Raw genomic sequence first — 25,719 nt, 5'->3', positions numbered from 1 at the left:
CTAATCATGTCGATAACAAGAATGACAATGGTCAACTTAGCATCAACAACTGAAAAGATAAGCTTATTCATTCATATTCATTCGTCACGGACGCACACAGAATGACCTCACTGCCTGTACTACCTGCCGTAGCCGTGCAACTAACAGCAGAGCACTACTTGTGCCGTAACACTAACCGTGTGGCACCACTATAAGTCAGCGGCTCCCCCTACTGGCCACACATAGAACAGTGCCTGGAGCGCCTGAGGGAATTAAGAGCATAGAGCATCTGCTATGGCTCTGCCTTTCTTAAAGCAATTCTGGTATACTTTTGAACAACCCTCTTTTTTCTAGAGAATATAATCTGTAAACAATAATTTGTCCGTCCATTTACACAAGTGGGCGGTTAGTGCTTTTGGTCTGTAATTTTCAGCATTTGCTGTATATTTTTTCCTGGTTTAGCAAATGGTAAAATTAATGCCATCTTTCACTTTGCAGGTAATATTCCCAACACGCAGAAAGTTGCAGGGAAAGTCAAACCCTGCCCCCTTCCGGCCCAACGTCACAGTCCATCTGCTATGACCTATTCGACAACGGCCCGATTTTTTTTCAATGGCATGAATTGAACAAAAAAATTTTGATGATACAAAAACATAAAGTTTTACATCTATATGAATAAAATATAAATAAAAAAAATCCAATTTTTGAGGAAAATTGCACAGTAGTCTTAGAACCTATCTTCCGGTATTTACATGGGCACCTTGTAGGGTCCTAACGTGGGTCCTTTTTCAACGTGGGAGACGCTAAAATGAGTTGTTATGAACCAGTCCTCCACTATTTCGTTTGTCAAACAAATGTTTTATAAGTTGGGGGATTGTGGGGGAGTTGTTACCGTGATGCCGGGGCAAAGTTTCTCCAAAACCGTTCGGATTGCGGCGGACGTGACCGTTGGAACTTGTCCGAATTGTTCCCTTTTGCACGATGTGAGTTCACGGTTTCTCTCACTGACTTCTAAGAGAGTTTAAATATGTTGTTCATTGATCTCAGGCTTTAATTCACCTGTTTGAGTACAGCGACCACGTCATTAACCCTTAATTTATATTTTACAAGTTGTTTGACGTGCTAAGAAAGCGTTCTCCGAGCGATCACAGCTTTGTTTTGTTTATTATTGACAGCCAGCTCGAAACAACCTGAATTTTCCGACTGATTTGTTTCCCCTGCCCTATATTACAGAGTTTAAATGAGTATGTGGCTTCCTTTCTGACACTGAAACAGAAGATTGTTGACTCTGAGTAAGTAATGTTCCATTGCCGTTAACCTATGCTAACATACGTAACATTACGTTAACAACAGTAACGCCAATAAAGTTAGCTTTGTAAGGTTCACAACTTCCGGTTCTTAGTTGGTTTTCAGGAGATCCTTTCTTGATGTAAGAAGAATGTCTTTATTTTGTATACTATTTTCTTAAAGGTGCTTTTAGTTGGCTAGATCAATTGAATACAACAAATTTCCTAATCAGCTATGCAAAGAGGAGACTTGCATCCCTGGCTCTTGATTCCTGAGGAAAACTAACAGGCAATTTCAGATTTTTAATGTTATCACCAGGAAGCTGTCACTTGAATGCGAATTTTTTAAATGACATTTTAGTCATATCTCTGTAGAAACATTATTTGTATCGTCTTTCTTCATTGCATTTTATTGGCCCTGATCACACATGCTCGATCTGATTGTTATTAATTTGTTCTTTGTAACAGTCCATAAGGATGCATCAATTGGTCAAGACTACTTGTCCATGCAAAGAGTTTAAATCTATCATTTAAATGGAGGTCATGCTATCCTTCGTTAAAAGTAAATCAAATTTTTAGCAGCCACTGTTTGATAATTAAAATGGGAGTAATTTGATCTGGCCACCTACTTTTTGTTAGGAGCCTGGACTGTGCACTATTAATTAGTGGCAGTGTGAGCTTTACACTCAAGGCAGATAAAGAGTTGGAATACAAATAAGATGACTCGACTTGGACCCGACTCTCATTATCCTTTAAATGATCAAAAGTTATGCCTGGCAGCCCTTTTATGTTGTTGGCTTTCAGGTTTCCAAAATTATGATAAATCACCTTGTTTATTTAAAAAAAGTGTTAAGTGTTAGTTCGCTCATAGATTAGCCACAATTAAATCGGGTGATCTGAATGTTTGTCATTTGATGAAAACCTGTGTGTGTGTGGGCGCACGCGCATAAGTGGGTCATTTCAATGATTTAGCATAGTCATACTCATAACGACATGTTCTTCTCACCACCACATCAGTCACTTGCTGAGTGAATACCAGGAGAAGTGTGATGATATCCTTTTTGAAAAATGTCAACTTTCTGCACATTTTTGTTTTTTTCTAACTGAATGTCAAATGACCAATTTCATTATTTGTTTGTTTGGGGGAATCATCTGCAATTTTCTTCCTTAACAGTTTATTACAGCTTCAAACATCACAAAGGTTTGAGGAAGTATTATTTTCCCTCCACATAACCTATATCCGAAGAATGACAAAGACTATTCTGAAAGTTAAGACTCTGGGCCCCGATATTATCATTCATGTGTTGTAGTATTTTTAATTGTTGATAAAAATGGCAGCCCACATTCATGTATTTAACTTGTTTTATACAGTGAAACAATCGGGCTGAAAGGACAACTTGAAGAACTACAGTCCAAACTGGTTTCTCTGGAGAAGCAGCATGCAGATTATAAATCTGTGCAAGCAGAACTGGAAGAACATAAAGTATGTCCTACAGGAAACTTTTTTCAAAAGGTTTTGTTTTTTAATTGTAGTAGTAATCTCTAATCTGTGATAACATGTCCATGTGATTTTTCTTGTGCTGTATTGGTCCCAATCATAGTTCTTGTGCATGGCACACTACTAAACTTTAAACATGAATTCCACACAAAACTGCCACCCATATATAATAGTTTTCCTGCATTTTCAACCTTATATTTCTTGCTTTTGAAACATTGTTCTGACCACAACCCTGTGTTGTTTTTTTTTTCGCTTTTTTTTTTCTAGAAGTCTTTAGAGGCATGTGGAGAGATGTCCAAAGAGCTGGAGAGACTGAAGGGGGAGAACAATGAGACAGTTGCACAGTAAGAGATGACACCAGCTCTTCTTGAGATTGTAAGATGTTTATATTACACTGTGTTTTTTTCACTGTAATCTTTGTCCCCAGGAATAAAAAACTCCAGGACCGGTTAAAGGTTATGGAAGGTATTTGGGACATCATCTATACACATTTTAATTTTTAGAGTTAATGAACTACTATAGTGACTGCATTTCAACCACAAAAGACAATTACTGTTATTACGCCACGGACTCTCCACTAAACCCTGTTAAATGTGTAGAAATGACAGAAAAGCAGAACCGTGAGAATGCACAGCTGAAGAGGGAGAAGGTCTCACTTGAAGACGACATGCTAAAAACACTGGTGAGCAACCACAATCACCTTTTCCCATCCAGCAGACTTCAGTCAGTTGAGCGTGTTAATTTAGTTAGTTTTCTAAACTCATCTACACCGATTTCTGGCAACTTTGGAAGATGTTCTATAACTGTGGAACATTAAAAAAAGTGTAATGTTATGGTCTTTATCATTATAACGGGGACGAGTAGAGTGAGAGCAGGGATCAGAAATGGGTTTTCCTTTGGTGTCATAGATTTTTTTTCCCACTTATCTGTATGACAAGGTTATATAACTGGACAGTGCTCCTGTTCTGCACAGATGTAGCTGAGTAAACTACGTAGTTTTTGTAACCTGTTTTCTTGTTTTACCTTTCTTAGGAATCTTTGAAGACATCTCAGGCGAAGGCAGAACAAATTGAAAAAATGAGACAAGAGAATGTGAAGACAGCAGCCATGTATGCATTATAATACACAGCCTTTACGATTCAGTTTATTTTCTTTCCGCACACTGTTTGTATCTGTTTCTCTTGGAGAATTACTGGACATGTCTTTTCATAAGTCAGACATCTGGTGTTTTAGCAAATCAGTGATTGCTTTCTGAATTATGCCTGTGTTTGTTCCACTGTTAATCTCTTTTTGTGTGTGCGAGGAAACCACATGCCTGTATAAGTTAATGTGTGCAATGTTTCTGACTCAACAGAAGGAGCAAACTTGAAAATCAGCTTTCACTGCTTGAAGGTTGGTATGGGATATTTAAATTTGCAAGATAAAAACTAAAGAACATATCTTGACAATATGCATTTATATATTTTTTTTTTGTTTTGTTGTTTTTTTTTTTTTTTTTGGAGATGTTGTTTCCTTATCTGTCAGAACCTCATTGATATAGCAACTTTTCTTTATTTCTGCCTTTTCAGTATCAGATCGCAAGCAGAGTCATCATATATCTCAGCTGACAAAAGAGAAGATTCTACTAGAAAAGCACATGTATGACCTTCAGGTAACACGATGACCTCTGTGTCCTTTTTGTGATTCTGCTATTTAATTCATATTGTTAGATTTTCATTTTATTTTGCTTCTAAACCCTTATCTTACATTTGAATCTGACTTTACATATGGGCAGCTCGACTAACCCGAAAATGGTTTGTTGAGATTGTTGGGTATTCCTAATGGAGATCTCATAGACAAAAGCTCAGTGTGTATATTTGAAGTGATGTGGCAAACCAGAGTTGAAAATATGACAGGGGCCCTTTACATTTTTTGATTTTAAACCTCATTTTGATTTCAGATGAGACTGGTGAGATTTGAGAGAGAGAGAAATAAAGGTAAGGAGAGTATTAAGTAATTTCATTTTTGTTGAAGTTGAATCAAAATCTTGTCTCTTGAACAAGGTCTTTTTCGTGAACATTTTCATGATCCCCAATTTGCCAACGAAACCTTCATTTATTATTCTACCATGTTTTTTCAAAGTGGGTTTTAATGGTCATTAAATTTTGCCCTAAACAATGAACCAACAAAACTTCAAGTTAAAATATAAACATGACAATCACTGAAATTGGAGATTCAAATCTTTTTCCCCAGCAGCATAATTTAATTCTCACTTCTCACTTATTAAATTACAAACCAAGTCTTAATAACTTATTTTGGACAGAATTCAGGAGTGCATCAACTCAAGCAAGTCCACCTGAGGAGCCTAAAGTGGACAAGGGTATGCATCACTTTGATTATTCTTCGGTGTTGTATACTCTGTTAACTGGAATAGCTATACTGCATCCACAGCATTTATCCAGCAAACAGCAATATTATTCGAATTTTCATGTAAAATGTTTGTGTATAATCAACAGAAAAGATCCGGAGGCTGCTGGAGAATTTGTGGGAATGTGTGGAACCTCAGACACCACATTCAGCAAATGCAGACATTCCGTTCTACTCTGGTAAGGCATTGTTAGTGAGATTTACTTAAGTATTTGATAATGGACGCAGTGTTTTTATTGGTTCATTCAGTTCAGGTTAGCAAATGGGGTAAAGTTAAATTTACTGTTGTTTCACTTACATCCTTCACTTCTCTGCCATGAATTTTGAGAACAAGGATTTTCTTTCTTTCTTTTTTTTACAAAGCCATGCAAATAATCAAGTTTATTGGCCATGTAGGTTTGCACATACATGGAATTTGACTCCAGTTTTGTGGATCTCTGTGCACTTAATATAGAATAACAACATGACAGCACAACAGTCTTCAGATATATACACAAGGATGGACTATATACAGGTGAAATGAGAGGCAATAAAGTGCAATGACGCAGAGAATATATTAGAGATGCTGAAATAAATGTTTGTAGGTTACTTATATACATGTCTGAGGTAAATTGACATGACAGTGTGTACCAGTGTAGATACAATGTACAATACAGTATATACAAAATGGTTAGATTTATTTGACAATGTTAAGCATTCATTTGAATGACAGCTCGCTGAAAGAAACTTTTAATATCTGTTTGTTTTGGTGTACAGTGATCTGTAGCGCCTACCAGAGGGGACGAGTTGGAACAGGTTGTGACTAGAGTGTGATGGGTCTGTAGTGATTTTACCTGCCCATTTCCTGAGTCTGTAGATGTATAAGTCCTGAATGGAGGGCAGGTTGGCACCAATGATGTTCTCTGCAGACTTAACTGTCCATTGTAGTCTGTCCCTGTCCTGTTTGGTGGCCAGTCCAAACCAGACAGTGATGGATGTGCAGAGGACAGACTGGATTATTACAGTGTAGAACTGAACCAGCAGTTCCTGAGGGAGGTTGAACTTCCAAAGCTGGTGGAGAAAGTACATCCTCTGCCTTTTTGATGATTGTGTCTATGTTGGATGCCCACCTTAGGTCCTGAGAGATCGTGGAACCCAGAAATCTGTAGGTTTTCACCGCAGATGCTGTGCTGTTGAGTATGGTGAGGGGGGCAGTGTTGGGGGGCTCCATCTGAAGTCCACTGTCATCTCCACAGTTTTGAGTATGTTCAGCTCCAGGTTGTTCTGTCCACACCAGGGGGCCAGCTGTTCAACCTCCCGTCTTTATACAGACTTGTTACCATCCCGGATAAGGACAGTGGTGGTTGTGTTGTCTGCAAACTTCAGGAGTTTAACAGACTGGTCTCCTGAGGTGCAGTCAGTTGTGTAGAGGGGAGAGCACATCCCTAGGGGGTGCCAGTACTGATTGTCCAGGTGCTGGATGTGACCCCCCCCCCCAAGCCTCACCAGCTGCTTCTTGTCTGTCAGGAAGTTTTTAATCCACTAGCAAATGGGGGATGTTACACTGAGCTGGGTGAGTTTGGAGTGGAGGATATCTGGGATGATGGTGTTTAACATTGAGCTGAAGTCCACAAACATGGCCCCTTGCGTGTGTCTCTTGGGAGTCGAGGTGTTGGAAGATGTAGTGCAATTCCATGTTGACTGCATTACTCCACTGACCTGTTTGCTTGGTAGGCAAACTGCAGGGGTTTGAGCAAGGGGCCTGTGATTTCCTTTAGGTGGGCCAACACCAGTCTCTCGAAGGATTTCATGACCACAGACATTAGGGCAACGGGCTTGTAGTTATTTAATCCTGTGATATGGGGTTTCTCAGGGACTGGGATGATAGTGGAGCTCTTGAAGCAAGAGGGAACTTGACACAGCTCCAGTGATCTGTTGAAGATCAGTGTGAAAATGGGGGCCAGCTGGTCAGCACAGATTTGGTAACAATGCATTCAAATTGATAATTAATATTTAATGTTCTGTTTCCTGTGATTTCAGAGACGAATCCCAAGCAAGTTTTACCCTCATCTTCAGAGAACACATTGCATCACAATTTGTTTATATGTGACCGGTTCCAGCCTGCTCCTCACAGAGTTTGTGAACCCTATCACTACCCAATGCCATCCAGAGCTGCTTTCTCACCACTCAGGCCAACTTCACCTGTGCTCCAAGTCAAGTATGGCGCATCGCCACAGTACACAGACAAAAGCCCGCAAAGGAACACATCACCCAAGGTGACATGGCAATCTAAGGATGTTCTTAAAGAGGTTCCATCCACTATCATGGACAGCCAACTGGATGATTTGAGTGTATCCATTGATAAAATACTGGAATGGTTTAAGCCCTTGCATCCTTGCATATCACCACTGCCTGAGATGGTAAGAAAAAGGTTATATTAAATTTGAAAATTATGTGTAAAGGTCATTCACAGTTGGCTAGTAATGTTTATTATGCTGAGTCAGTAAAAAAATCCTTGCCAATTATGATTTTGTTGTCTTTACCTTTTAACAGTTCTTAGAAAAAAATTGTAGAAACTGATGAAAAATGAAATGAATGATACTTTGCCAAATGGGCACAGCACATCGAATGATCATATTATGATAATGGATTTCTGTTTTCTTCCTTTCAGGACTCGGAATCATGCTGTGAGAAGACAGAGGATGGAGAGGGCAATAGCCGGCCTAAATCCTCCTTTGTTCTTCAGCAAGAAGATTCATTAATTGTAACAAAACCTGAATCAAGCCCAAGACCAAAACCAACAGGACTCCCAAGAAATTTGATTCTGGATAATCCATTGAAGGCAGAACAGAGCATCACATTACTTGAGTCAAGTGATCACCTAAAATCATTTGGCACACTAGCAGGGGACCTTATGGACTCCCCAATGGACAAGGTACAACAGACAGAACACATTTTCAGTGGCAGTAATTCTGAGCTATACGAGTTCAGTCGAAACACTAAAACAGTGGTGGAAAAAGACAGTACAGAAAATAGAGGAATGAATGATGAAGAAGCCATGCAGACCGAGCAGTGTTCAGAAGCTGAACAATTATTAACTTCATCAAATATAGTACCAGCTGAGATATCCTCAATGACTACCAAAAATGAAGAGATTCCCAGTTCTTTTGAATCCAGTGGAAAGGAAACTGGCCTTTCAAAACCTCTCTGTTACACACAGGATGCTATAGAAGTATCGAAAGAGCATATTCTAGAAGAGGCCAGGGAAGATGTTTTGGCAGATGGAAAGATGAATGTAGTTACACACACTTTGGATATTAAACCGGCTGTAGTAATGACCAGTAAAGAATTACTCAGGCAGAATGATAACGGCAGAAATTCTGAAACTGCAACAGGGACAGAGTCCATCACTTCCGACATGCTCACTGGTTTCAAGTCAACCAATGAAGTAAAATACGTTGCAAATGATGCAGGAATGAAGCAAAGCAGTGGTTTGGGATGTAGCAGTCCCGAGATGGCTTCTGAGTTTCAGGAGATTGTTGGCAGAGAGGCTCTTCACGTGGACTTGTGTGTCTCCAAAAGTGAGTCCTGCACGTCAGAGTCATCGATTAGTGAAAGAAACACCGTCAGTGATGTCTTTGATAAAAACGCAGGAGGCAGGGATGAAAACAGTTCCTTGACCAAAGTACCTGAGGCAGCAAATGGGGATGAAATGGATGAAATAAAAATGACCGTGGAACTGGCTTCTTCTTCAGAGTTAAGTAGTGGTGGTGGAACATGCAGAAGGTGTTCGTCTCAGGAATCTCTAGTTTTAACCATAGCAGATGCAGTAGAGCCTCATAGTGACCAGGAATTTGGTAATCCAAACAGTGTAGGTCTTTCCAAAACCGATGTTTCCTCAGAAATATTGGGTAGTGCGGTCAAAATGGAGCATCGTGGTGCTTCTCTCTCTGACACCAAAGCGAGAACAGAGACTGCTGAAAGTGGACCTGTAAAAGAAAATGTGTATGTGTCGTGTGGGCAGTCAAGTCTTTCATGTATATTAGATACTGTGAAACAAAAAACAAAACCCTCTACTCCCACAGACCTCCAGACTATGAATGTTGATATTTCAAGTAAGAAAGTGAGCACTGAAAGTGAGCATCTTGCAACTGACCTAAAAGCTCCTGAGCCTGTGCCCAAGTCCACAAGAGACAGTTTCATGGAACAGTCAGTTCATAAAGAGTTGCCTCAGGAGACGGCTGACTCATTTGAATTGAAAATGGAATCTTGTAAGACCCTGTCTGATGACCAAATTATCTTGTCTAAACAAAGCCCTCCAAACACAAGTAAGGTCAGAAAACCTAAAGATTTGTGTGAAATCATGCCTGAAAGATTAATTTTGAGTGTGATCGGAGAGGACACCTCACTCGCCAGCCCAGCAGCTTGTCGTCATGCAGAAATTTCCACCAAAACTCAACCAGAGGTCTTATGCCAAATTTTCTCTGAAGTGGGCACTCCACTTCCCTCCCTCCTCACCCCACTACGTGCAACTCCTCCAAAGCTGGTTAAACCAATCAATCCAAGGCAGGCCATTGAAAAACTCTCCTTTCCATCACCCATGGATAGACTGCCCTCGCCTACCACTCCAGTAAAGCTTGGCATGGCACGTAACAGTTTGCAGAGCTCCTCGTCCCTAAACAGTTCCCCATCTCAGAACGGAGTCCCCTCATCTCCACTTCAGTTCGGCTCTGCCACTCCTAAACATGCTGTGCCAGTTCCAGGGCGCCTGCCTTCATCCACGCTGAATGCATCCTCAACCTCCAGTCCGTCTCAGGAAAACACCATGAGGATCCTTGACGCCATGTATCCACAACTCTCTGCCCGTGCCCGGACTCTCACTCTTCTCCGGGGGAACGTCGGCCTCGGCATGTGTGTGCCTGACGGTGGAACAACTGCGACAATAACTGACGGTCATATATCTGGCTTCAAAAGCATTAACTCCTCTTCCACAGCCTTCACTAAGACAGAGCAGAGAGGAGAGAAGAGACCCGCGGGTAATGTCGCCCAACCTCAAAGTGCCAAATGTCCCAGGCTAGACAGCAGCTCGGGTAGTATTCCCAAGATGGTTACTCCGCCCCCTACATTAATCAGTTCAGATCAGCTGGCTTCACCTGAGGCTTTTGGGCGTGAGGACCCTCAAAGCAAGTTGAGCTCTCAAGACACGGAAGGAAGAAAACTTGCAGGGGAAACACTGATTGTCAGCTCCTTAAGGAAAATCGAAAGCAAGTGTTTTGATTTGCTACCTGTTATTAAGTGCCACCTGCATGTTGGGAACATATCTAAAAAACCTGTCTTGAGAGATGAGGAGAAGGAGGTCATTGCTGAGTGCTGCACAGGCAGTGAGGTGAGTATGTGGTGTTATTGTGGTTTATATGCTATGCACATCCAGAGGGTCTTCTAAATGGTAACCGTTTCCCACTAGGAACTCTGCACTAACTATATAGATAATAGGCAGGAAATGGGGAATCCATGAATGTTTTGGGGAAAATATCTAATTGCGATTTTTCTGACATATTGTGATTTGATTTGTGATATGATTTTTTTAAAAGTAAAGCTTCAGTTCAATGTTCACTGTGTAATAGATTTAAAATATGTGATGGCGTGTTACCGTATAGGAAACCTAGTAGCATATCGTGGGTTTTCAGTCAGGGCCTTCAGTAATGAACAGTGAATGATTTGCGACATACGATCGATATCTCATTTACTTTCAACACTCATACCCGAATACATGGGCATGCATGCAGCATTGGTCGAGCAAGCTAGAGAGTGAATGAAGAGAGGGAGCGGCGATAGTGAGAACAAACGTTTTTAATTACCCCAACCATGAGAGGTTCTTGATCATACAGTCATAACTGCGGCTGATAGGTTCAGTAGTTTGCGAGATTAGCCGCGGACAGACAGACACATGCGACCAAACATAATCCCCTCCAGGCTACCGGCAGAGATAACAAACAAGTTTCCACAGTTGATTTAGTGTTCACCTGTCACTCAGCAAATTCAATAAAGTATAGCCACAAGATTATCAGTGTACTGCCTTCAATTCTCTAAGAAAAATCTGCACACTAACTTGGAAGTTCCACCGCCCTCACTTGAGAGACATGTGGCACCCTTTTCTTGCAAAATTCATCCAGTAAAATAGTCCGTTAGGGAAAATGTGTAAAAAAAAAGAAAAAGAATGTAGACAGTCGTACCAGATTTGCAAAAAATACGAAGTAAATTGACAACAAGATCGTCAGTAGCTGTGAATGCAGCGGCCATTGCGCTTAGTTGGCTCACAGCCCACCAAAGGCTCAAGCTCAAACGCTGATGACGACATCGGAGTCTTGCACCAACACATTGCAGGGCCCTGGGGTGTTCTGTCACTAGATATCAAATTTGGTTGGCTTATTAGTTTGCAGCTTCGGGCTTCAATGAAAGGCTAGCCGTCAGTGTTGTCATGATACCAACATTTTTGTTTCGATACTGTTACCAAGTCATGAATTTCGATACTTAAAAAAAAGGGGGGGCACTCTCAAATATCATTATTGTGCTTTATTTCAAACGTTGACAACGTTTTCAATCAAAACACAAACTTTTAGAACGATGAGAACAGTAAATAAAATAAAGCAATGGCATTTAATGTAAAATGTAAATCATGGCTGTGTTATCTTTTTTTTTTTCAGTAAAGAAAAATATTGTCAACTCAGCCATTTAGCTTTATCTTAATTCTGAGCAACTTTTCTTTGTCATAATTCAAAATAGATTTGTATATATTAAAACGACAAGAAATTACATTTAACACAATGAGATCTATGACAAAAATTAGAGCATTAATAGCCTAACTAATATAGCAGCATAACTGGCTTGAATGGTATTCTGTCACTACTCAGCCTAGGGTAGTGCTAGGGTGGCTGGCTGGTTTTCATTTGTTGCTCAGTCCCTTTGCCTTGTTTAGATTTTTGACCAAGAAAAAAAGGGTTTCTACATTTTTTTCAGTTAGTCTAGAATGCCTAGGACTGCAGATATTTCCAGAAGTGCTAAAGACAAGTTCAGATGCACAGCTTGATGCTGGAATACACAGATACTGTTTTGCAAAGTGAGCCAGGATGGGCAGGTGTGACTCATGTTGACTCCAGCAAGTCAGGGGATCCCGTGCAGGGCTGATGTCTCTTAATTGTTTATAGTCATAGATCTCACTATTTACTTTATCTCCTGATTTTGTGGGTGTGGTCTTGTTCCAGAACTATCTGCCCCCTTCTTTTCTGAGGTGATACTGCAGAGCAAACTCTTAGATCACTTCTTTTTCTCTATGCTGCAGCAGCTGCTCCTCTATTGTCCTCCGAGTCTTCTTGTTGCTCCCGACTGCTCCCTAGGAAGCTTAACTGTCTCAGCTTTTAAGAGCAGGTCCCTTTTAACTTCTTCTTCCATGGTAACAAAAGTGCTCTTAAATCTTGGATCTAGGAAAGTGGAGATGTTTAGTGTCATCTTCCGCTCGTGCTCATCGTATCTGTTCAAAGTCTTCTCTAATTCTCTGCTTCATTTCCAGTGCTAGTGGACTGTCACATTCCTCATCTTCAGACAGCTCTTATCTTCCACATGAGTGGCAGGACTGATGAGAGAGTGTTTTCTTTCTCTCCACTTAAGGCATCCGTGAAATCACTGAGTGGAGCCAAGACATCGCTCACTGTTTCCAAAATTGTCATTTCTGTGTCTCTGGGCATCAGATGCCACTTCTTTCTGTCCTCAGCCAGAACAGCAGAGACTGCCTGCTGCTGCTCACAAAACTGATCCACCGTATCATAGGTGGAACCATATTGGGTGGGCTCATCATGAATTAGTGCATATTGTGGCAGCTTTAAATATTTCTGTTTGTCTTTCAGTAGTCTTAACATCTTATTAGATCTTGAGAAGCCAGAGACAGTCTTGCAGAGTCGGGAAAGACAGCTTGCCACACAATCAATGTCTATGGCTTTCTTGACTGACAAATGCAGATTGTGGCCAGAACAGGGTATCCAGGTATAGTCAGCAGAAGTCTTAAGGTTGTTAGAAGCATTGTCTGTTGTGATATCAGACATTTTGGCCATATTTAGCCCCCAGGAATCTGTCACAATATCATCCAGGGCTTCCTTCAAACTGTCAGCTGTGTGGTCAGAGTGCAAAGCAGAGCATCCTAAGCACCAGGACTTCCCAGGATTCTGTGATAAACTGGATTGTTACATCCATGTATGTGTTTACAGTTCTGCTAGGCCAGAGGTCCTTAGTGCAGGAGAAGAATGGTTTTGGTGTCAGATGTGCACTGATAATAGACCTTGTCTCACCATACACCTTGGAAATGTCATTATACATAAATAAATTCCTTGAAGGGAGGTCATACCTTTTGTCCAGGTTGTGTACAAGGTTTCTGAACCCAGCTTTCACAACTAAATATACTGGCACTTGGTCCATAAAGATGAACTCTGCCACTGCCCTGTTGAGCCTGTTAGTATCTTTGTGCTCCTTTGAGTACTTTATATGGTGCTCAAAAACAGCTTGGATGGTTAAGTTGCTTCTGAGTGGGCAGTCACTCTCTCTGAGCCAGAGGCACTAGTCTTATGTACATGGGGAAAAAAAATGGGTTAGAAAATGTATGCTGATGAATTGTTGAAGCAGAGGGCCTAGTTAGTTGGTGAAATACCATACCTAGAAAACATTTTGATGAGACTGATTAGATATATCATAATCTATGACTAGGTTATGTCATATTGTATGCTGTTTCACAAAAAAAGAAAATTAGTTCCAATGGGCAATGACCAGATCTCTGTATAAAATCATGTTTGTGACTTCGCTATATAGAGATGCACGTGTGCATTAATTAATTTCTGTTGTGTGTACAGAGGATGTTGTGATGACTTGTTTGCTAGTTTGGTGTATATGCATGACTGTCATGTCTCTCCGCATCTAAGTGACAGTGTCTCAGACACCGTTATTTGCATATGACATCATGGACGACACTTTCAGCACTACGCAAATATGTAGGCTATGTATGAGTATCTCTATTACTACTGTGGAGAGGCTTTTCAATCACTCTGTATTTCTTTCATGGACATAACAGGGGAGTGAACTAGTCAACTATTACCTGTTGGTCTTTGAATTCCTTGAAAAGGTTGGGATGTTTGTCCGACAGATGTTTGGCCAGGTTTGACGTGTTGCCTCCTTTTGTGAGACACACTTTAAAACAGCGCTTGCACAGCGGTGCTGCTGTGTTTATGGGCTCACCTTTTTCATCCGCTTTAAAGCCGAAATATCTCCGTATTCCACTTCGGGCCCTCTCTTTGTCAACAAGTTCAGGTGTAGCTGAAGCTGCTGCCATCTCTTCAAGTCTAGTCTGTGAACAAAACAAAAAAGTGGTCCGCTCTCTCTACTGTTGCTCTCGACTCACTTCATGCTTGCTGTAGCTTGCATTAAAAACTCAGTCAGGGTTGTGTCCCGCAACGTCACACACACCACTAGCGTAACATCACTGCTGTCAGTGTTATGCTTAGATACAGATTCCTTTTAGCCAGATCAAATAGCCGTTCTCATAATAAAAGTATAGTTTTGGGGTTTTTTCCCCCCTGAAATGCTGGTATTTTTTAAAAACCATTTTAAAAACTCTAGTACCGCAGTACTTTTTCAGTACCGGTTTACTGTGCAACACTATTAGCAATACAAACTAGTGGTCCAAGGAGCTGTGATGCGTTTAGATAACATAGGAAATCCCTGCTCAGCCCCTGGAGAAAACAAGTAATTGAATTCAGACACATTTCAGGCACATTTCAATTTAACTACTACTTTCGGAGGCTTCCGTTAGGGGTCGCCACAGCGGATTATCCATTTCTACCTATCCTTTGCATCTTCCTTTGTCACAACAGCCGCCTGCATGTCCGCTCTCACAACATCCATAAACCTCCTCTTTGGCCTTCCTCTTTTCCTCTTCCCTGGTAGCTCCATATTCAGCATCCTTCTCCCAATATACCCAGCATCTCTCCTCCACACATGTCCAAACCATCTCAGTCGTGCCTCTCTTGCTTTGCCTCCAACCCGTCCAACCTGAGCTGTCCCTCTAATATACTTGTTCCTAATCCTGTCCTTCTTCATCACTCCCAATGAAAATCTTAGCATCTTCAACTCTGCCACCTCCAGTTCCACCTCCTGTCTTTTCATCAGTGCCACTGTCTCCAAACCATATAACAGTTACATTTCTGATCTTGTCATTCCACTTCCCGACCACTCCGATCCTCAGACCTCAGTCTTTTATCCATCCCTCACTCAAACTGCAAAACAAAAGGTGACTGCGCCTTTGCAGTTTTAGCCCCAAGCCTCTGGAATAATCTTCCCCAATCCATTAGATTTGTTGAGTCTTTGACCTGCTTTAAGTGGCTTCAGGCAAGCATTTGTAATAGATCCCCACCATTACCTTCTGTTTTGGTTCATTTTTAGCTTGGTCTGTTACTCCCTACGCCATGTTTTATATTCATTCAATTTATTTTATGTATTTATTCGTATTTTGTGTTTTGATTGCAAAGCACTTTGTAACTGTGTTTTTAAAAGTGCTATATGAATAAAACTGCTTGCTTGCAATAGAAATAGCATATAACATTCCTGAGAGAGAGCAGCCCTCACAAATGCCTCTGTACTTTGAAAGGGACACTCAAACCTCCATTTATCTTCAACACACTCTCAATATTCTGGTACAAAACCTTGGTTATGGCAATAAAACCTGGGCTGAAGCCAAATCACTCCATAGTCTTCCAGAGGTAGAGGTGTTCAACCCGATGAAATAACTCACTCAGTACACGTGAAGGATAACGAGGCTCCATATGATTCCTGTCTAAACTATAATTTTGGGTGTCTTTATGAATGCTCAATAATCTAGGTAAGAAAATCAAAGAAAGTCCATCTTGATACAACGTTTATTGACAGAAATGTTTCATCACTCAAGTGACCTCTTCAGTCTAAACTGGCTGCAGGTATCCCCACCCTCATAAACAACACAGTTGTGTAATGACCAGAACTAACGATCAGTTTCATATGCAAATTGCCGTGAGCGTTAACTAGTGTTACAATGGCTATGTGTACTATTCAAAGGGGATTTGGGAATATTTGCCTTCACGCGCGACAGATTTACTCTTAGCGCGCCCCCCCAGTTCAGGGATGGTCATTCCCCTTAACATAAATGGCTTCTTTGACTTCAAACCAACGTTCCTCCCTATCAAGGATGTGCACATCCTCATCCTTAAAATACATGGTATCGTACTTTTTGTAATCCAGTGGATTAGGTTACTATTACTAATTACAAAAATTGCCATGTATTCGGTAACTGACTGCATTTCAAAGTAATTAGCCCAGTCCTGCTCCCATGCTACCAAAGGGCTGCTTTTCTTCAGGACTAAATTGTCCAACATTGCTTCTGGCTCAGTGGAGGCCATTTTCCGTGGCACGAATGTAATGTTTTCCCCGTTGTGTCTGTTGTTGGTGGGCGTATACCTTGGGCTACATCTGATTGGTGAGCATGACAATACACGAGGAGCACGGCACTTAGGATTGGTGAGCATGACTGCCACACAAGGAGGATGGCATGAATTTATAAAACTGTCAGATGCGCTGCATAACATGTATCCTAAATCGCTGCCTTTGCAATTTACTAATCTCAGTGTTTGAAATTGTGATTTCGATTTGAAATGTATTCATCGTTTAGCCCTACATTGCTAAGAATTTTGCATGAGACCCATTTAAAAAAGAAAATCATGGGTTTTTATACCATATTTCTTTTATATGGAAACAGTACCCATACTAACCAGTAACTAGCCAAATATACCCGACAATAACAGGCCAACAATACAATTTTTATTTCATCAGGTCTACACTGGCAAGCTGGCATCGATGTTTATCTCTAGAATCTGGATTTTACATCTTGAATGACTGAACAGCTCTCGGGTATCCCTAAGCTGTTATGACAGTTTTTTTTTTTGTTGATATACTATATATGAGTCAGTACAGTTTCATCAATCTAAGTGTTTTTATGCACACATAGTTAAAAGGTTATCCAAAGGAGTTGAATCAAGTGCAACTGGACTTGGTATATATCCGTGAAGACGTTTCGCCTCTCAGAATCAAGTGCAATTGGACTTTGTATATATCCGTGAAGACGTTTCGCCTCTTGGATGAGAGGCGAAACATCTGGTATATATCCGTGAAGACGTTTCGCCTCTTGGATGAGAGGCGAAACATCTTCACGGATATATACCAAGTCCAGTTGCACTTGATTCAACTCCTTTGGATAACCATGACCTGGATGAATGAGAACATTCACAGACATAGTTAAAAGGTGTTTGAAATGAACACATTGCCTAGACCAGGGTCGGTGACCTTTTTGATGTCCTGTGCCAATTTACAAAGTTAAAAAAATAATAATAGAGCGGAGTGCCAGTTCATTATCATAACAAGCATTTATTTACTGCTGCTGCTTGTCTCCCCGTTTAGAGTCTACTTGCCAAAAGATCTGCGCTCTACACACACACACACACACACACACACTTTATTATTTGTGCAAATGTATGAACATTACTAGGCCACAAAAGCAAATTAATTAAATCTTACCGATTTAGTGTGACCCTTGTTTGTCACAATATCTGGTAACCACTGCTAGACATAGAAGCTTGTTTACATCCACACTGTCGTCAAGAGATATGCTGAACACCGACGCATGCTTCTATGCCAGAGTTTGCTGGTGCCTTACATTTTCAGCCATGGCTGTAATGTGCCTCCCTACAGTTCTCACAGAAACAGACATTTCTTTGATCCTGTTGATGATCGTGTCTTTGTTTGGTAACCCATCAAATATGACCTGTGAACTGCTGAGGAAAGCACTCACTGTACGACTTTATAGCTGCCCTCTGTAGCACATCGGGTTGTAAACACGCTTCTTTGCTTCCCATACTGGGCCACTGCCCTCCGGATTTATTCAGCTTTATCAGCCTTATCTTTAACGTTTTTCTCGTGCCTTGTTTCAAAATGACATTTTACACTTGAAGTTTGACACACAACATTTTCACAGCAGAGAGTGCACACAGCTCGGTCCTTTCATGAAATAAAACCCGAATTTATTGGTCCAAGATGGCTGAAAGAGGTGAATATTAGGCAACCTTTTTTTTTTTACTTCTGCCATCATCAGTTGTTCATGACATAATGCAAAAAAAAGAAAGCTAGCTAGTTATGCTACGTTGTACAGATGCCTTCACTTTACATAGACAATCTGTTTCCTCTACCATTAAAAAGAAAAAAATTATTAAAAAAGTATCCTAAAGAGATTAGAGGCAGAATTAGAACCAGATACCGCACACTCCTTATTTCACCGAAAGTGAAAGAAACCCATTTTAAAATGATAAATGATAGCTATCTTGTAATGAGTTTCTGAGACAAAGATTTAAAATTGAAAAAAAATTGTATGTTTTGTGATTCCGTTATCAAAAAGTTAGAATATTTGGTTTTTTTTTACTTGTACATATACTAGAGCCTTTTGGGAATTATTTCAAAATTTGATACCTGAAAATGACTTTCATTTGCCCAATTTAGATTATAAGGATATTAAATTTGAGATTATACTGGAGGATAAAAATATGGAAATGTTGTACAATAGCCTGATTATTATGGCTAAACAATTTATCCATAGCTCTAGATTTTTTAAGGCCAGGCCACTATTCTTAGTCTTCATAAATGAATTAATAATTCTTAAGAAAGTACTGAAATGTATAAAAACCAAACAAGCTTTGCATATTTACAAAAACATAGATATATTGATTTGTGATTAAACCTCTTTCTGTCGTTTTATCATTATTTTTTCCTTATTTTGTTATTGTTTTGTGAAATACTACAAAAATTGTATTAGCGCAGTCTGATTTTGTACTATTTGCTAATTTGTTATTGTTATGACCAGGTTTTGTTCTTTTGTTCATATAATAAAGGTGTTAAAGAAAAAAACTAGCTAAAACAAAAAAAAAAGTTATGCTACATTGTCACTTCCGCTATAATGCTGCGCTCGTGGGCAGATCAGAGGTAGGGGTAGGAGGGGGATGGTAGACCAAGTCAGTTGTGTGCGCTCTGTCAAAAATAATGTATTTTGAGACTAACTATTTCAGTATCATTTTAAATTGAATTGTTAATGTTGTTCATCATTAGGCAATATTTTATATTAAATATTGTTTTATCAAAACAAAGTATATTGAAAAATATTAATTATCGGCCCACATGCCTGTGACGCGTGGCATAGGTTGCCAACCCCTGGCCTAGACACTTTAAATTACGTGTACCTGGCAAGAAAGAGGTAGCTGAAATTTGCCAGGTTAAGATGGAGCAGAGGAAGAGTAACATGGTGATGAGAGAGGCAGTGAGCTGTCCTAAGTTGCAGATCTATGAATGAAATGTGATGGCGTTTATTTCTTAACCCTCTTCTTAGGAAATAAAATCTTGGTGGAAATACTGCCTGAATACAAATGTTTGTTGTTAATTGTTGTTGTTGTTGTGTCACCTACTCAGTTTGTCGCAGATGACATGATTTCGGCCATCTTGACAAAAATGAAGACAGGGGGCAAGGTGCTCAGTGGAGACCACATGCAAGCCCTGTGTAGAGTCTACACAGGCATCTGTCGACAGAGGAGAGATTGGGAGAGGGCTCATGTCCTGGCCTACAGCATCCTCAAAGAGGGTAAATACACAATGTGTCATATCCCTGAGATTAAAAAAAAAAGAAGAAATCAATCTTCCACTCGTTGAAATGTGTTTAGTAAATTACTTTCTCCTTACTGCTTGCCAGAATTGATACTTGATCATGGTAAAGTGTGGCTCCTACATGTGTTTGAGTGCGTAAAACGTTGCTTACATTTGTAGTTTTTGTGTACCTTAAGCCATACAAAACCTGTGTCTTGACTTATGAATTGTTTCAGTTGATAAAAGCGTATTTTTATACAAGTCATCTAATTGAAATTGTTATTTCGTATAGTCAAGCTCTTAAGGACCAGGTTTTTGCAGCTGAAGTTCACATGCCCAAAATTATGGGATGTAGTTTTGGTTTACAAAGAGTTTCTACTATCTAAGCAACTATGTAAAATGTGCTGTTTCACACAGTTTCTTGGAGATATGTTATATGCTATTATATCATCAACATTACCTCAAGGGGTATTCACTGCAAGAGATTTAGATGATTAAATTCAATGAAACCTTTGTGATCCCGGTGGGATATTATCAAATACCATTTTTCCCAGACTACAAGCTGTATAAGTTGCACTCAGCAAAAAAAAGTTGCGAGGAAAAAAACATAGATAAGTCGCTTCGGTGTATAAGTCGCATTAATATAGTAGTGAAGTATTTTAAATTGAGTCACAAGATTAAAGAGTGCCATGTAGTGGCCTTAGTTGAAATGCGGTGTATTCATTCAACAAAATTACAATGTATAAGTCACTTCGGAATACAAGTCAATACAATAATAATATTCACCATGAAGAAATGAAGTACTCATAGAAAATTCATTCAATGAAGCATTTCTTTTGTTAATAAAACGCTATTGTTCCAGGCTGGAACAATACTGATGCTTTCGCTTTTATGTACATAGTGAGCTGTCAGACACAACTTAAAGTGATGGTGATGAACTATTGTCATTTCCACTTCAGATATCCCGGATGCGGCTAAACTTATCTTGTTTATGGTGACAACATGGCCCAGTGTGCTGTCACACAGTGGCACACTGTGCCAGGCCATACACGCTATCACTAAACTCAAAGCACAAGAAGAAGAGGTCCTCCACTGCCTTTCAGCTTACCTTGGCTGGGATAAGGTAAAGTATTAACTGCTAAGAATGGGGATTTAATTTTGGTTTTGAATTTGTAACTCGGTAATCTCAATAATCATCTGTGCTATTTTAATGTATGTATTCATAATATGCTTCTTATAAATGTCAAACAAAGGGGCCTTGCTGCACATGCTTCCCTACCTTTTCCTCTTTTAATTTTTTGCTCTTTTATGTTCAGTTCACTACTTTGATTTTGGAGACCTTGTGTTTTACATTTGGACTCATTGTTCTGAACATGTAAAATGAGTAATAGGGAACATTTCTCACTGGACATTTGACAGTTTCATCAAGATTCTGGATGAGGAATTGAACTCACGTGCACATGAGCATTATGTGGCAGTGCTGGCATATACAGTGGTGCTTGAAAGTTTGTGAACCCTTTAGAATTTTCTATGTTTCTGCATAAATATGACCTAAAACATCATCACATTTTAACACAAGTCTTAAAAGTAGATAAAGAGAACCCAATTAAACAAATGATACAAAATTGTTATACTTGTTAATTTATTTATCGAGGAAAATGATCCAATATAACATATCTGTGAGTGACAAAAGTATTTGAACCTTTGCTTACAATATCTGGTGTGACCCCCCTCTGTGCAGCAATAACTGCAACTAAATGTTTCTGGTAACTGTTGATCAGTCCTGCACATTGGCTTGGAGGAATTTTAGCTCATTCCTCCGTACAGAACAGCTTCAACTCTGGGATGTTGGTGGCTTCCTCACATGAACTGCTCACTTCAGGTCCTTCCACAACATTTCAATTGGATTAAGGGCAGGACTTTGATTTGGCCATTCCAAAACATTAACTTTATTCTTCTTTAACCATTCTTTGGTAGAACAACTTGTGTGCTTAGGGTTGTTGTCTTGCTGCATGACCCATGTTCTCTTGTGGACGGACGAATGAGATCAAATGAGTTATGTTTGGAGAAAGGAAAACACTGCATTCCAGCATAAGAACCTTATCCCATCTATGAAACGTGGTGGTAATATCATGGTTTGGGCCTGTTTTGCTGCATCTGGGTCAGGACGGCTTGCCACCATTGATGGAGCAATGAATTCTGAATTATACCAGCAAATTCTTAAGGAAAATGTCAGGACATCTGCCCATGAACTGAATCTCAAAAAGCAATTTTCAAATAGCCTTCTGGCTTGTCCACATGATCTTTAGCAAACTGCAGACGGGCACCAATGTTCTTTTTGGAGAGCAGTGGCTTTCTCCTTGCAACCAGGAGAACACTGAACAACACCATTGTTGTTTAGTGTTCTGCTGATGGTGGACTCATGAATATTAACATAAGCCAATGTGAGAGAGACCTTTAGTTGCTTAGAAGTTACCCTGGGTTCCTTTGTGACCTGGCCGACTATTACACGCCTTGCTCTTGGAGTGATCTTTGATGGTCGACCACTCCTGGGGAGGGTAACAGTGGTCTCGAATTTCCTGGATCGGTGGAGTCCAAACTCATTAGAAATGGTTTTGTAACCTTTTCCGTAACCTTTTCCAGCCTGATGAGTATCAACAACACTTTTTCTGAGGTCCTCAGAAATCTCCGTTGTTCTTGCTATGATACACTCCCACAAGCATGTGTTATGAAGATCAGACTTTGATAGATCCCTATTCTTTAAATAAAACAGGGCGCCCACCCCACTCACACCTGATTGTCATCCCATTGATTGAAAACACCTGACTCTAACTTCACCTTCAAATTAACTGCTAATCCTAGAGGTTCACATACTTTTGCCCCTCACAGATATGTAATATTGGATAATTTTCCCCAATAAATACAAGAACAAGAATAATAGGCGGCATGGTGGCGCAGTGGTTAGCGCAGTCGCCTCACAGCAAGAAAGTCCTGGGTTCGAGCCCCGAGTAGTCCAACCCTGGTGGGTCATCCCAGGTCGTCCTCTGTGTAGAGCTGTGTCTGTGTGGGTTTCCTCCAGGGGCTCTGGTTCCCTCCCACAGTCCAAAGACATGTAAGTCAGATGAATTGGCCATACTAAATTGTCTCTAGGTGTGAATGTGTGTGTGTGTGTGTGTGTGTGTGTGTGTCTGGGCCCTGTGATGGCCTGGCGGCCTGTCCAGGGTGTCTCCCCACCTGCCGCCCAATGACTGCTGGAATAGGCTCCAGCATCCCCGCAACCCTAAGAGCAGGATAAGCGGTTCAGCTAATGGATGGATGTTTAATTGGGTTCTCTTTATCTACTTTTAAGACTTGTGTGAAAATCTGATGGTCTAAAAAGTTCACAAACTTTCAAGCACCACCGTAATAGGCTTAGTATTTGCTCTGAAAGGACCTTTTTATTTAACCTACCAAATGAGTTTGAATTTTGCTTGGCACATCTAATTTCCTCTCCCCCTTATTATTTACATCTGTATACTCTCAAATGAAGCTGGAAAATATATCCTGTAAGTTACTCAGCATTAATTTGTTATCTACTCAGAACCCTCCCAGTGACGTGGACCATTTGGTCAATAGCACACTGTGTGAGATCCAGGCCGGGTCGAGCCTATTGTTCCAAAAACACAGTCGGTACGGGGATGACCTGGGAGCCGAGGCCTGGGAGTGTGTCTTCACGCTGGACCTTATATGTACACACAGGAAGTGGAAATGGACATATGATCATTTGTTGAGGTATTTGGGGGGGGTTGTTTTTTCAGACAAAAGTATGTAATAAGGATGCACCAATACTGGTATTGCATATTGTCAAGATTAAAATCCAAAACCAAAAGCCATGTGTGTCCTAAATACAAGTAAAAATGATCAAAGAAAGTTGAATCACTTCATCTGGATACAGTGTTTATTGACAGAAATGTTTCATCACTCATCTAAGTGACCTCTTCAGTATAAACTGACTGCAGGTATCCCCACCCTTATAAACAACACAGTGGCATAATGACCGAAACCAACAATCGGTTTCATATGCAAATATTAGCATGACCATTAACTAGAGTTTCAATGGCCATGTGTACTATTCACAGAGGATTTGGGAGTGTTTGCAGTCACAGCATTGTAAGATGGCGACAGATGTATTCTTAGCCCTCCCCCATTCAGGGATGGTCGTTCCCTCTTCACATAGATGGCCTCTTTGACTCCCTGTTCAAACCAGCGTTCCTCCCTATCAAGGATGTGCACATACCCATCCTTGAAAGAATGGCCACTGGCCTGTAGATGGGTTAAGACTGCAGAGTGCTGGCCTGACACGTTATCTGTCATCATCTTACAATGCAGTGATTGCAAACATTCCCAAATCCTCTGTGAATAGTACACATTGCCATTGAAACTGTAGTTAATGGTCATGCCTATTTGAAACCGATCGTCGGTTTCGGTCGTTATGCAACCAACTGTGTTATTTTTAAGGGGGGGATACAGACTGGATTTTGTGGCTAAGGAGAGGGTATTTTGCCCTGCATGCACATAAGCCTGTGCAATCTGACAAACGGCTAAACACCTTCTCCCATCAATCACTGGAGACTGGGATTGTCTTTTGTCAGTTTATTGACAGAAAAAGGATGAAACTGAGAGATAAAACACAATAACAAATGTCACTTAAATATAGAGATGAGTCACAAACACCATACAACAATAATTGTCAAAAGAAAATAACTGGAATCGACTTACATATAGCACAACACAAGGTAAGTTTAGCCAACTAGCTTACTGAAACATACTAGCATGCTGCCATCCTGATGTGAGCTGTCAAACAATCATCGTCATCAAAATACTCACACTGCACATCAAACTTAGTAAGTATAATCAACAAAGACGTTAGAAAAGTGTGTCAGTATACATTTGACGTACCGAGAATGCTACCAAAGGCATAGAAGATTGAAGTGGATTTGAAAAAGGCAAATGGAGACAAAAACCATGAGGCTGTTCTGCTCTCAATCAACTTCCTGACTGAGTCACATGATACAAAGGTCACATGCTTAAATGCATAAACTGTTGTTATACAAGGAACTGCCAGCAGGGGGAGATAAACCAAACTAAAAGAAAAGAATGTCCTGAAGGGGACAAAACACTCCCCGCCTGGTATCTATAGATAACATCCATTCACTTAGCCCTTGGAGAACAGGCCTTGACAGTTTCCACCTGTTCACCCTCCAGCCATCCCCACCATTCCTGCACATGTCCCAAGAGAGCAAGGCGAGCTGGGGCCCTCCAACTCGAAAAGATTTTAAAAAAACCCTGGGTGAACCAGCGACCCGCCACCCTGGTCATCAAGGATCGCGCACAGCCCCACTGCTCTGTCTGGACGACCCGACCAGAAGACCCCAACAAGACAGATCCCGGAGCAAGACCCGCCACCAAGACTTCCACCACAGACGCTGGTTCCAAGGGCTGAAACATCAGCAGGACCCCCATCCTCCCTGCTATGCTCTATTGCAGGGTCTGTGCTCTTTATGATCCTGGGTGGAGGTCCAAGATGTAAGGCTGTGTTGTGACCTTCACTCCCACACTCTGAGCATTTGACACCTGCCTTGCATTGTCCAGCAAGATGCGACGCCGATGCGCAACATCTGCAACAGATGCAAGGAAGGCTCCTCGATCTTCAAGAGATTTCTCTCTGAAACCACAACATCCCCGGAGAGGGTGAGGCCTCCCATGTATGTGGCATTGCCCACCAGGCTCCTCAATCCCACCTTGGGTCCTCTCAGCATTGAAGGTGGAAGACGCCTCAGCTTCATG

The 25,719-nt window shown here is 40.7% G+C and overlaps 1 protein-coding gene and 1 long non-coding RNA gene across 2 annotated transcripts in view; both read left to right on the top strand.

The window, feature by feature from the left end:
• The first annotated feature begins 875 nt into the window (after positions 1-875).
• ice1 (KIAA0947-like (H. sapiens)) overlaps positions 876-25,719 on the top strand; it is a 37,247-nt gene continuing 12,403 nt past the window's right edge. The window contains exons 1-14 of the mRNA XM_056286982.1: positions 876-962; positions 1,213-1,271; positions 2,283-2,346; positions 3,031-3,107; positions 3,191-3,228; positions 3,363-3,445; positions 3,796-3,872; positions 4,118-4,155; positions 4,332-4,414; positions 7,319-7,424; positions 9,234-10,534; positions 19,723-19,891; positions 20,853-21,016; positions 23,474-23,664. Coding sequence (XP_056142957.1) covers positions 876-962; positions 1,213-1,271; positions 2,283-2,346; positions 3,031-3,107; positions 3,191-3,228; positions 3,363-3,445; positions 3,796-3,872; positions 4,118-4,155; positions 4,332-4,414; positions 7,319-7,424; positions 9,234-10,534; positions 19,723-19,891; positions 20,853-21,016; positions 23,474-23,664 — 2,537 coding nt within the window. The remainder of the gene's footprint in view (positions 963-1,212; positions 1,272-2,282; positions 2,347-3,030; positions 3,108-3,190; positions 3,229-3,362; positions 3,446-3,795; positions 3,873-4,117; positions 4,156-4,331; positions 4,415-7,318; positions 7,425-9,233; positions 10,535-19,722; positions 19,892-20,852; positions 21,017-23,473; positions 23,665-25,719) is intronic.
• On the top strand, positions 4,350-5,113 carry LOC130118431 (uncharacterized). The gene is made up of 3 exons (XR_008810760.1): positions 4,350-4,414; positions 4,703-4,739; positions 5,066-5,113. It is a non-coding gene; the product is annotated as an uncharacterized LOC130118431 (long non-coding RNA).

This window comes from Lampris incognitus, chromosome 9 (genome assembly GCF_029633865.1).
Source record: "Lampris incognitus isolate fLamInc1 chromosome 9, fLamInc1.hap2, whole genome shotgun sequence".
Taxonomy (NCBI): Eukaryota; Metazoa; Chordata; class Actinopteri; order Lampriformes; family Lampridae; genus Lampris; species Lampris incognitus.
Note: the sequence above shows the minus strand (reverse complement) of the source record. Positions and strands in the feature narration are given on the sequence as shown.